The sequence below is a fragment of the Cannabis sativa genome, chromosome 6, assembly GCF_029168945.1.
Source record: "Cannabis sativa cultivar Pink pepper isolate KNU-18-1 chromosome 6, ASM2916894v1, whole genome shotgun sequence".
In the NCBI taxonomy this organism is placed as follows: Eukaryota; Viridiplantae; Streptophyta; class Magnoliopsida; order Rosales; family Cannabaceae; genus Cannabis; species Cannabis sativa.
This window is the reverse complement of record NC_083606.1, coordinates 59404142-59417117: the sequence shown is the minus strand read 5'-3', so window position 1 is coordinate 59417117 and position 12976 is coordinate 59404142. Positions and strand designations below refer to the sequence as shown.

At 35.1% G+C, this 12976-nt stretch overlaps 2 protein-coding genes across 2 annotated transcripts; both read left to right on the top strand.

Annotated features, from left to right (window-relative positions):
* The first annotated feature begins 617 nt into the window (after window positions 1-617).
* LOC115695958 (autophagy protein 5) lies at window positions 618-6194 on the top strand. Its single transcript, XM_030623065.2, has 8 exons — window positions 618-895; window positions 1357-1481; window positions 2116-2182; window positions 2425-2514; window positions 2679-2766; window positions 3503-3640; window positions 5105-5230; window positions 5696-6194. The coding sequence occupies exons 1-8, from the start codon at window positions 788-790 to the stop codon at window positions 6046-6048; spliced, it is 1095 nt and encodes a 364-aa protein (XP_030478925.1). The 5' UTR covers window positions 618-787; the 3' UTR covers window positions 6049-6194.
* A 2350-nt stretch (window positions 6195-8544) lies between these two features.
* On the top strand, window positions 8545-12633 carry LOC115704325 (uncharacterized). Its single transcript, XM_061118179.1, has one exon. The coding sequence runs from the start codon at window positions 8545-8547 to the stop codon at window positions 12631-12633; it is 4089 nt and encodes a 1362-aa protein (XP_060974162.1).
* Window positions 12634-12976: the final 343 nt, after the last annotated feature.

Here is a 12976-nt window from a genome sequence, read left to right as displayed (position 1 = left end):
CCTCTAGATCGAATTATTATTAAATTTTATTTTGACATAAAATCAGTTTAGCTATACCATTTTGACAAATACATAATTCATTTTTATCATTTAACAAAATAAAATAATAATTTTTACAAAATACAAATTTAATAACAAAATGGTATTTACAAAAAAAAAAAAAATTGTACCTGTATTTATTCATTATTTTTTATATAGGGATAATTACATAAGATACTATTTTTTTTGTAAGAAAATTACATTTTTACATTTAATTTTTTTTATATATATATTTTTATAATTTTTCATAGAAACAACTAGAAAACAATAAGAAAACTAATAATATATAAAAAAAAATAATAATAACATACAGATAACAAAAATATTAACAAGAGTACAACATAAAAAAAATCGTATTTTTGTAAATAAAATAAAAAAAATTGTAAAAATATTTAAAATTTCGTGATATAATAATTTTGTAAATTTTTTTTTTTTTTTTTTTGTGTATTGTGTATTGTATGCAAATTTTCACAATAAATTAAAGGGTTATAATTTAGGAGTTTTTGGGTAAAATTTCGTAAAAATAATAATAATAAAAAAACTGTTTTGGGGTAGAAAAATAAAAATACCCTTAAATTAAAATTGGCTCCTTTGGCTCGGAGTCTGTGTTTGCTTCTTCCCATTAATTTTGTCGTTCCAAAACCAAAACCAAATTCAATTCAACTGTGCTCATCACCACCTCTACGAGAGAGAGAGAGAGTAAAAGTGTGTGTGTTTGTGTGAATGATCTGTGGGAGTAAGAGGGAGGATGACTAATTGGGAAGCAAGAAAGTTTGTTTGGCAAGGAGCGATCCCACTTCAGATTCATCTTCACGAATCCGAAGTCACCACTGTTCCTTCTCCTCCTCCAGCCCTAGTATGTTACCTTTTTTATTATCTCAACCATAAAACCATACAATTTTCATATTTATGATTCCAGGTTTGGATGGTTTTATTGCATTTTCCTCTTCCTGGGTAGGGTTACTTTCTATTTGTGATACCTGTTTTTTCATGTAAAACGTGATTTTGTAAAGCAAAAACATTTTTCATTTAGTTTTATTTAACACACAATGACATTAATCTGGGTTTTCTTTTTTAATTAATTTTTTATTTTGATTTTGACATATTTTGCAAATGCTTTGCCTTGAAATTATCTTGGTGTAACTTTGGTTTTTATCCCTGGTTTGGTGGGCTTTAACTTTCGTAGTTTAGTTCTTCTAAATCAATGAATTTCTCATGTACTTGTATTGTATGTTCATTAGTAACTAAGTAGAATATCAATGGTGTCACGCAAAACTTTTTCTTTTTGAACTATATCAGCTTCTTTTCTTGTTTCAGATTTTGGCTCCTCGGCTAGGATACCTTCCTTTGTTGGCTTCTCAAATTAAACCCCACTTCAGTAGTACACTTCCTCCTGGTGTTGACACCATTTGGTTTGAATACAGAGGATTGCCACTGAAATGGTATAGCTAATTTATTGCATTTATATACAAATATATATATATATATATATGTGTGTGTGCATTATAGTACACATTTTACCACTTTGGAACGTCAATAATGGAATACATCACAGAGATGAATCATTGCAAATAATTATTACAATAGCAGAAAGAGATTACAGGCTGGTGAGTGACCAAGAATTAGAAAGCGAAAAGAGATTACATAGTTTGACTTTGTTTAATCTAGACAGAAGCAATTACTATCAATATTCTTCCAAGAGAAATCTGATGAAACCCTACATTAGCATGCTAAGTTTCATTTGGAAAAATTGAATAAGAAATTTTTTTGATGATATGCCATTTTCTTTTTTGGAAAGGTTGTCTGCTGTTGTGATGTGCCCGAGATTTCTGTACTGGTTTAAGTATTAATGAACAGCCTTCATTGCTGAGTAGCTAGTTCCTTAACCCTCTTTAAGGGTTAATAAGCTCATAAATGTTTCATGAATCGAGTCAAGAAAGATTTGGCAATAGCAGAAAACCATTTCGTTTATCATATTTTCCATTCTCTTGTCTGCTGTCCCATGCTTGTTACAACTCTATTAACAAAATACACTTTGTGTTCTTAGATGCTTGAGGTTATTTTTTATTTGTTCAGGTATGTACCAACAGGGGTTCTATTTGATCTTCTGTGTGCAGAACCAGAGAGACCTTGGAATTTGACGGTACAAATTTGATCTTTTTTTTTTTTTTCTATTTATAACTGACAACATTCATCATTTTTCTTTTATTTAAAAATTTGCAGAGGAACTATTGTAAGTAAAGATTGATACTGTACCTTTTAATTATTACCTATAATTAGATGACTTTTGGCTTTGAATGATGTGAAATTTGTACCATAACTTACCTGCATGTAGGCAACAAGTTGGCAAACTACTATATTAAGTTTTGAACTTCCTATGTGCAGGTGCATTTTAGAGGGTATCCAGGAACTATATTATTACCCTGTGAAGGTGAAGATAGTATAAAGTGGAACTTTATTAACTCACTGAAGGAGGTAGGTATATGATTTTGTCCGTCTATTTGATAAACGAGCAATCCTCCTGTTTTTCACCAAAGAGAATTTCACTTCATTTCTCGAAATTCCTTAACAGAGATATGATGTAGACAAAACACATACAGATAATTTCATTGTTTTTAATGGTTTCTGGTATAATACAGGCAGCATATATAATTAATGGAAACTGCAAGAATGTAATGAACATGTCTCAAGCTGATCAAGTGGAACTCTGGCGTTCTGTTTTGAATGGTATGTCTTCAAATTGATCACATTTTTGCATAATCACTGTGTATTGTCCTTTCCTAAACATAAAAACTTATTAAGGTTTGGCCTTTTTCCTGAAGAGAATGGAGTTAGTAATTGATGAAACGTCATTATACAATAAGTAATGCAAAGTATACCACAGACAGTATATATATATATATATATATATGTATCGATATATATGATAATCCACTTATTTTGCTAGGTGGTGTTGTTTGTGACATTGTACCATGAAAAACAGAATTGAGAAGGGTACAAGAGAGAATGTGCAAGAAAACTGTGAATCGAGTTCATAAAGTATCAATGTTAACCATTTTCAAATCTTATAAATAATATATTATAGTTCCCAACTAATATAATCACTTAGTTAATCAAATCACAACAAAAATAAGGAATCATTATCACTACGCCCCACACTTATTTCTATCATTTTATCCCTTGTAGTTAAGTGACTAGTTATTGTTTTAAACAGTAGTCCAAGCATTTGTGAGTTATCTACTTTTTCATAGATGGATACAATTGATTTGTGATATTATGGTATTGCCTAGCATTCTAGTATTTTGGAGTGATTATTTAAGGTTTGCTATAGGGTATATCAGTCTCATCCTGCTATCAAAAGTTCTAGTTATTGAATATTACTTATGCTATGAATGAATTGAAAACTTTTCACTGCCTCATCAAGCTTTGTTGTGTCTGAACTAATATTTATTGTTTTTTGTAGGTAATTTGGAAGTCTTTGTACGTGTGTCATCCAAACTTAAGCTTGGAATTGTTTCAGATGAATACACTGTGACATCAAATTCACTAGGATCAGGACTATGTGTCGATGAAACTGATCATGCTGGACGGGATAAGGCAGGTGAGCCAGTTTACTGATACTTGTGTAGGTTGTAATTTTTGTGACAGGCTCGTGAAGTGCACACAATAGAATTGTAGATAAATATTCTGGAAAATTTGATTTATATTTCCAGAAAAGCTAGATATTTGAATGTCTATTTTTGAGGCTGAAGCCAAAAGCTATTCATGGCTCCAAGATTTTGGGTCTAAAAGTAAATGTATAAAACAAGGATATTGTTTATTCTAATTTATATTTGACTTGTACTAAAGCTAGGTGACGGTCAAAGTTATTTTGTGAATTTTTCAACCATGGTTCATGTTAAGTATTTCATTGTCATATTAATATTCCCGTTAGAAGTTAGATTTATAATTTACCTCTTTTGGTACTTCCTTCCTGTTCACCTGAAATCCTCAATAGAGAAATGGGTGGATTTTTTATCTTTTTTATTTTTTGTTAGGCGAGATTGTACCTAGAGATGTGTTGTCTATGAGAGTGTCCTTTGGAGTCTTTTATTCTTTTAGAAGAGATGAAAGGTTATGTGTCTGACTGGCCTCCTCCTAAATTTATTAGGGAGCCTCAGTTGTGCCGGAGGAAAACCGTGGTAACCAACAATTATAAACATTTGAAAAACTACAAACTAATACACAAAACCTGCATTTCTCAATACATAAAAGCAAGAACTATTAGAAGCATAGGTATCGAGACAGAATAAGAGGATCTTGGTGCAGAAAGCTTCCCCAATCTTTGCTAAGATCTTGGAAAGAATAAGAGGATCTTATATCTTTTCTTTGATAGTTTAGTAAGCAATTTCTTACATTACTCCTTGATTTAGTTGGAAGCTTTGGGCCTTTGGCAACTTTCAAATGGGATTTATGTTCAGTACTAAGAGCCAGTATAACATATACTGCAAACCGTAGCAACATATAGTACAATCCAACATAAGATCAATCCAAACCAGCCTTAATCAACTAGACCACCCTAAACTCACTAGCACCCTTTTTCCTCTACACTGCCTAGGTGGCCTATTTAAAGCTACACCTTTGCGTTTTTCTCAATCTCATTTCCCTTCTCTAATTTTTCTTTCTCCATTCATTATTAAATATCGATGATAATATTTAAGGGTTTTGTGTCTGCTAAGGTTGTTTAGGTTAGAAGTGGGCGTTACACCATGTTACTTTATATAAAATAGTGATCCAGCCTCTTGGGTCTCCTGTTCTGCAGTGACATTTCTTCATATTACTTAAGTCTAATGCTACTGTTTTATCATATCTGGATATTTTCCTATCTTAACAAGATTTGGTAGATTTGAAAATTACATGTTTTTCAGTTCATTATTCTTTTGGTTTATATTTTTTTATCATAACTATTGTGAAATAAGAAGCCCTCTTTTTTTTTTTAGTGTGTATTTGGAAAATGTTTGGGCTAACTTTGTTGCCCTTCTTTAATTTGAATACATATCTTAATTATTTGACATTTTGGTGGTAGGCCGAGTTCCAATTCGTCTGTATGTTTGGAGTGTTAGTGAAGATGTTAATGATTTAGAAGACGCACCGCCTATTGATACTTGGGACAAAATCGCTTATATAAATCAACCTGTCAACTGTCAAGAGGGTAAGAAAAATCCTATGTTCATGGAAATGCTTATGTGAATGTTGTATTCTTACCTGTTTACTTTCAGTGCATTAATTGTAGCAGTGAGAGTGTCTTTCATTTTCGAGGGACTAATTTAAGATGCATTTGCATGAATTTGAGTATTAATTTAATTGTCTTACTTCTATAAATGTTGTCATCAAAAAAAGGAGATTCACACTCACCCACCCCCAATTATGGAGAAGTTATAAGAATTTTGTTAGTGTGGTTTATCATGGGAAATTCCGGCTTTTACATGCAATATGTTTTATCTTGGTCTATTTTAATTTGGGACTAGGAATGAATGGCTTGACATTTTTTTGCAATAACTTAGTGAATTTAAGATTTCATTGAAATTGGAAGGGAATGATCACAGAAACAAAATCTTAAGCATTAATTAGGAAATTAATTGCTCTTTGTTTTTTTTCTTCTAATTTTTTAAACCAGGTAAATGTCTCACCTTACATGATGCTGTGAAAAGCCTTCTGCCAGAGTATTTCCCAGAAAATTCTTTGGCGGATGAAGAATCGTCAAAACAGAAAGGCGAAGAAGAAGAGGAGACACAAACTTCAGTAGAAGATGATGCAAGCATGGCTAAAGATGTAGGTGAGGTTTTATGCAAACCTACAAAATCTTGCAACATATCTGATGATAATGTTGAAATTAAGCTCATTCGAATTCAAGGTATTGAACCGAAACCAGAGATACCCTTCTCTTGGGTCGCCAACAGCTTGATGAATCCTGATTATTTTCTTCACATCTGTGTCTGCTTGAAAGTTCCAAGGTTAAAGATTCAGTAATATTCGCACGTGAAAATGGCCATTACATCTGCATGAAAATGTATAGAAATGTTTCTTCTTTTAACCTGTAAATATGGTCTTCATTCATTGTGATTTCTGTTTATCATTCTTTTTTCTAATACAAGACTCAGCTTCATGCACAGCAACTATTTATCTTAATTCCCGGGGTAGTTACTAGTTACCAGAAACAATTAAATAAAAGCAATATAATTTAGCATTCATTAGGAACAATACAGAACTATAAAGTCGAAGATTTATAAAACGGACAAATTAATACAAATTAGTATTTTAGTATTAAATGTAGTATAAAAAAAATAACAATAAAAATATTGGGTTCAATAATTAAGACACTAAATATAAGTTTTATTGGTAGAGGTTCAAAAAGTAAAATACAAATACTAAAGTAAACATGTTGGAATAAAAAATTTATGACCTCCAGTATATACATAAAATAATTTTGTTATTATACTAAAACTTGTTTTATGTTTAACTTTTATTTATAAATATATGTAGTAATTAGCTAAAATGTATATGTTATTTTTTTTTCTGATTTTTTTAGGGGGCCGAGTGCGCTCCCTCGCCTTTATGTGGGTCTGCCCCTATCATATTATGAATGTCAGTTTATTCGTTTTGAGTGAAGAAATTCAGTCATTAAATAGTAGAGAAGGGATAACACCATTAATATTTTGGTATGCTTACTTGGGGACAATGGAAAATGAATAAGATTTTATTTTTAGGAAGTGTTTGGTATAAAGCGGAGAATATAATTATTTATATTGTGACTGGTTATGTATGGTAATATCTAGTTAGATTGCTATTAAGTGAATTACATTGTTTGAGTGGATTAGGAATTTGATGTATTATATTTTTGGAAAATTATGTAGAACGGATTTAAGATATTCTAATAGAAAATAATCTTATTTTTACTGTAATAATTTTTTCTTAAAATGTAAAAACCCTATAACAAAGAGAGTATTGGAATATCTTTACTTCTACTATTGAGTAGAAGTGGAATGGTTATACAAAAGATCGTTGTTTAAATATTTATTGTTGTAAAAAAAAAAACTCTTCGGTCGATAAGAAACTGATAATAACAAATTAAATATTCCTAAACCTAATCCTACTCAAACTGAGTCTTGTCAAATGACATGGTTGGCCTGTTTTGATTGATCCGTTTGTTTCTGATTTTGTTTGTCTGAGATTAAAAATTCTTTATTTCTGGTGTTTTGGTTGCGTTTTGTCCTCTCTGTCTGGTGGTTTTTTGGCTTATTTGATCAACATGGAAGAGCAATATGAGGCATTTACAATACATGATGATGATGAAGAGGGGCTTATCTTCGAAGCAGGGGCGGACGGTTTGGCTGAGATTGATGATAGGTGGCTTTTGGTAGGTCGATTTCTCACTAATCGGGCTATCGATTTTCAGGCGATGCAAAACAAAATTGCCACTCTTTGGCAGCCGGGTAGAGGTTTGTATGTGAAGGAACTAGACCCAAATCTTTTTCTTTTTCAATTTTATCATGAAGTTGACATAGAACGAGTAATCGAGGGGAGTCCGTGGACGTTTGATCGTGCACCCCTTATATTTGAAAGAGTGAAGCAGGGAGAGAATCCTAGGAACATACCATTGGTGAAGCTTGATCTATGGGTCCAATTGCATAATATGACTGTAGGCTTCATGTCTGACAGAATTCTACAGGGAGTGGGTAATTACATTGGCACCTTTATCAAATCTGATCCAAATAATTTTTCTGGTGTTTGGCGGGATTATTTGCGTATACGAGTGAAGATTAGAGTGGACAAACCACTGAAAAAAAAGAAGAAACTTGAAATAGTGGGGGGCCCGAAATGTGAAGTTCTGTTCAAATATGAAGACTTGCCAACCTTTTGTTTTCTTTGTGGTGTTCTTGGACACTCCGAGAAGTTCTGCGAAAAGCTATTTGACACTCCGAAAGATCAACTTGTGCAAGAATATAGCCTTGAATTAAAAGCGGCACCGAGAAGACGAAACTATGCTGATGGTTCACGGTGGTTGAAGTCGGGTCTGGCAGTCAAGAACTCCCCCGGAGCAGGCAGTTCGCGAGGTGGTGACCGGAGCAATCACATCCCAGCAGGCCGAGAGAATCAAGGGAGAGCCATGAATCAGGTATCTTCATTAATGTCCCACGATTCACGTTCTATCAATGTTAATGTTGATTTGGAAAAATCCCATGATTTAAGGAAGAATGATGAGAATGATGGTGTGGCACCAACTGGGATAGATTTGAATCCAGGATTGACTTTTATTGATAATAAAAGAAGGAGAATGGGTTTGGAAAAGGAAGTTGGGCCTGATGACACTAATAAAAATGAATTGGGCCGTGTGGGGCTTAGTCATAGTCAAGGAGTTAAAAATATGGATATTTCTAGTTTGGTTGACAATGATACTACAACTCACGATACGATTTCAAAAAACATGCTCGAGGCGGGTGCTGGTATCCAGGCCCGCCAAGAATTATGAATGTGTTGAGCTGGAATTGCCGGGGGCTTGGGAACCAACGGACTGTTCAATTCCTTAAGGAACTTGTGTTTCAAAAGAGACCCGATTTTATCTTCTTGTGTGAAACTAAGTGTCATAAGTCAAAAGTGGTGGGCTTGGCCCAATCGTTACATTTTGAAGGAGTCTTTGTGGTTGAAGCTACTGGGGCTTCGGGTGGGATGGCCTTTCTTTGGAAAAATAAGGAGGATGGCACTTTGTTGGGTTACTCTAATAATCACATTGATATTCAAATTTCAATGTCTTCAACAACCCCGGATTGGCGTCTTACTGGTTTTTATGGAGAGCCAAATCGTAATAGAAGAAGTGAATCTTGGGCTTTGCTTGAAAGCCTCAAAAACCGATCTTCGCTCCCTTGGTGTGTTATTGGAGATATCAATAATATTGTTCATCAAGAAGACAAGAGAGGTGGACGTCCTTATCCCCAATGGTTATTAACGGGGTTCCAACAAACTCTGTTGAATTGTGGTTTGGAAGATCTTGAACTACAAGGTCATCAGTTCACTTGGGAAAAAGGTAGAGCCACAAGTGCATGGATTGAGGTACGTCTTGATAGAGCTCTAATCTCTAATTCTTGGAATCAGATTTTTCAATCGGCTGTGCTCTCTAATTTGGGTTTTGCTACTTCGGATCATTCTCCTTTGTTTCTTGAACCCATTGCGGCTAATAATTTTACTCCTAACCATCGTTTTCGGTTTGAAAATTCATGGTTGAAGGAACCTTTGTGCTTAGAAATTGTGCGTGATGTCTGGTCCCAAGAACAAAATGAGAGTATCTCCCATAAACTCAAGCTTTGTGCCGAGAGACTTTCTGTATGGGGTAAGGAATTGACGGGTTCTATTAATCAACGAATTAGACGTCACAAGGCTGATTTGAAGAAACTTCAAGGCTTGCGAGACTCCATCTCAGTTCAGAGGTATGCCGAGATAAAGAAGAAGCTTTATGAAGCTCTTGACCAAAGAGAAAGCTACTGGAAGCAAAGAGCGAAACAGTTTTGGTTACGGGAAGGGGATCAAAATAGTAGTTATTTTCATAAGGCGGCTAGTAATAGAAAGAAGAATAATCAGCTGAATGAGCTTCGTGATGCTAATGGTAATTGGGTTTCATGGGACTCGGGTTTACCATCTGTTGTAGCCGATTATTTCAACAATTTATTCACATCTTCGGGTAGTGTTTGTACTGAAGTGGTCGATTGTGTATCAACTACAGTGTCGGAGGGTGTTAACTTGGAACTTTGTCAAGCAGTTACTGAAGAGGAGGTTCGAAAAGCAGTCTTCCAAATGCACCCTGACAAGAGCCCGGGACCTGACGGGATGACACCTGCGTTCTTTCAAAAATGCTGGCCGATTGTGGGAAGTAAAGTAGTGGAAAATGTGCGTTGTTTCTTTGAACATGGAACTCTTGCTGATCATTGTGGAGATGCTAATGTTGTTCTCATTCCAAAGACGAGAAACCCAGAACGTATGTCTGATCTTCGGCCTATCGCTTTATGTAATGTCTTGTTTAAAATCATCACAAAAGTCATGGTTAATAGAATGAAACCATTCATGGACTCCATCATTTCTGAAAACCAAAGTGCCTTCATCCCAGGTAGACTAATCTCAGATAACATTCTTGTTTCTTTTGAGATTTTACACTACCTAAAGAGGAAACGAAAAGGTAAGGAAGGTTTCATGGCTTTAAAACTTGACATGAGTAAGGCGTATGATCGAATTGAATGGAATTTTCTTGAAGCAATGCTACGAAAGCTTGGTTTTATTGAGAATTGGGTTCGGCTTATCATGAAGTGTGTGAAATCGGCTAACTATTGTGTGACTCATGGTAATAACGAAGTTGGCCCAATCATTCCTACAAGAGGTATAAGGCAGGGTGACCCCTTATCCCCATATCTTTTTATCCTTTGCGCCGAAGGTTTCACAGCTTTACTGAAGAAATATGAACAAAATGGTTGGCTTCATGGATGTAAAGTGGCAAATGGTGCTCCTAGAGTATCCCATATGCTCTTTGCAGACGATAGCTACCTATACTGCAAGGCTACTGAATCTGAGGCTCGGCGGGTTATTGAAGTACTATCCAAGTTTGAATTGGCTTCTGGTCAGAAGGTGAATCTAGCTAAGTCATCAATCTTTTATAGTACTAATACTTTGAACTCTATAAAAGATCGAATCAACTCCATTTTGGGCATGGTCACGGCTACTGAAGGAAGTTTGTACTTGGGTCTTCCTAGCTCTATGGGAAGAAACAAATCAGCAGCCTTGGGGTTTTTGAAAAACAAAGTGAAGAGTAGACTTCTGAGTTATGGTACGAAGTTTCTTTCAAGGGCAGGGAAAGAGATTTTGATTAAAACAGTCGCACAAGCTCTTCCAAGTTATGCTATGAGTGTATTTTTGATCCCGCAAGAGGTCACGCGAGATATGGAAAGCTTGATGTCCAAATTTTGGTGGCAATCATCAAATAATTCTTCATCAGGTATTCATTGGATGTCATGGAAAAAGCTTTGCAAACACAAAACTAAAGGAGGCATGGGGTTTCGAAATTTGAGAAGCTTTAACTTGGCGCTTTTGGGAAAGCAAGGGTGGCGTTTGCTTACTAATCCAGAAACTCTTGTGGCTAGGATTTTCAAAGCAAGATACTACCCTCGAGGTACTTTTTTCACTGCTGAAATTGGAAATAACCCAAGTTATGTTTGGCGTAGTGTTCTCGAAGCTCGTCAAATCTTGACTCATGGTGTGTGTTGGTCAATTGGTAATGGCTCTACTATCTCAGTCCTTGGTGAACCGTGGCTCCCAGATTCTCAGAATTCTTTTGTGTCAACTTCACATCCTGCTCTTCAAAATGCCAAAGTTTGTAATTTAATGGCAATGGATGGCTCGGGTTGGGACGAAGAATTAATAGCAGATTTGTTCCTTGAGCGAGACCAAAATCTGATTTTGTCCATTCCTCTCCAATTTAGTCAAGACCGAGATCATCTAACATGGAAGGGTGAGATCTCTGGGTGGTTTACTGTTAAAAGTGCATATCGTTTAGCCCAAGAGATTAATGGGGAAGATGGTCAAGATAGCAATGTTGCTGCAACATTCTGGAAAAAATTCTGGGCAGTGAAAGCTCCTCCGAAGATGAAAAATATGGTGTGGAGGGCCTGTCAAGGCTGTCTTCCAACCATGACACAGTTGCGAACAAGACATGTGGCCGTGTCTCTCGTCTGCCCAGTTTGTAACAACCACGAGGAGACAACTTTCCATGCCCTCGTGTCTTGCCCAGCAGCTGCTCTTTGCTGGAATAGAGTCGGCATTGGCACGGTGGTAAACCAGCAGCAGGAGAACTTTTTTGACTGGTGTTCCTCGGTTTTTCTGGTGTTAGATGCAGATCAGAGGAGACTTTTGATTGCCCTTTGTTGGTCTCTGTGGAATGCGAGGAATGACAAAGTTTGGAATAACAAATTGGTAAGTGTTGAAAGTATAGTGTTGTTAGCAAGAACATACCTTAATCAATGGCAAACGGCTCAGCATTCTGATGTTACATACCCGAATCCTGGTCTAATTCCAGGTGACGGTGCTGAGCAATGGCAGCCACCATATGGAGATAGTTTTAAGGTTAATGTTGACGCTGCTATATTCGCAAACACAACTCAATTTGGTTTTGGTTTTGTTGTTCGTAATTCACAAGGATTATTGATTGAAGGGGTGACCAAACGTTTCAATGGTTCGGCTACACCTGAATTTGTGGAAGCTTTGGGAGTCAAGGAAGCTTTAAGTTGGATCAAGCGTAATCAACCAACTCAAGTTATCCTTGAAACCGACTGTTTAGTGTTTGTTCAAGCCTTGCGTAGTTCAATTGATATGATTTCCATGTTTGGTCAAGTGGTTAACGATTGTAAGGCATTACTTAAAGAACTTCAAAATGTTTCTATCTTTTTTATTAGGCGATCAGCTAATAAAGTGGCTCATAACTTTGCTAGAGCTTCTTTATTCTATCCTGATTGCACTTTCAATTTGGGGTCTGTCCCAATTGATTTGTTACCTGATTTGGTAACTGAATTCAATGGTTAATAAAATGATGATTTTCCATTCAAAAAAAAAAAAAAAAGAAGTGGAATGGTTACTTCTTCAAAAAGTATGAGAAAGTCATTCCCTTTTAATAAAGAATAAAAAAAGATAGATCTCTTATAAATATTAATAATTATGTGGATGTCCAAATTTTTTATTTATTATCATTAATTGTAATCAACATTCCTCTTCTTCTTAGTTTCCCTTTTTCTTAGTTTCTTAATATTTCACTCTTGTATTTGTATAAATAGGGATTCATCCCATTGGAATAAACAACTCAGAAATTCTCATTCACTTTCTCTTTCTCTCTTCATCTTCTTCTTCTTTCCTCTCATCTACTTTATAT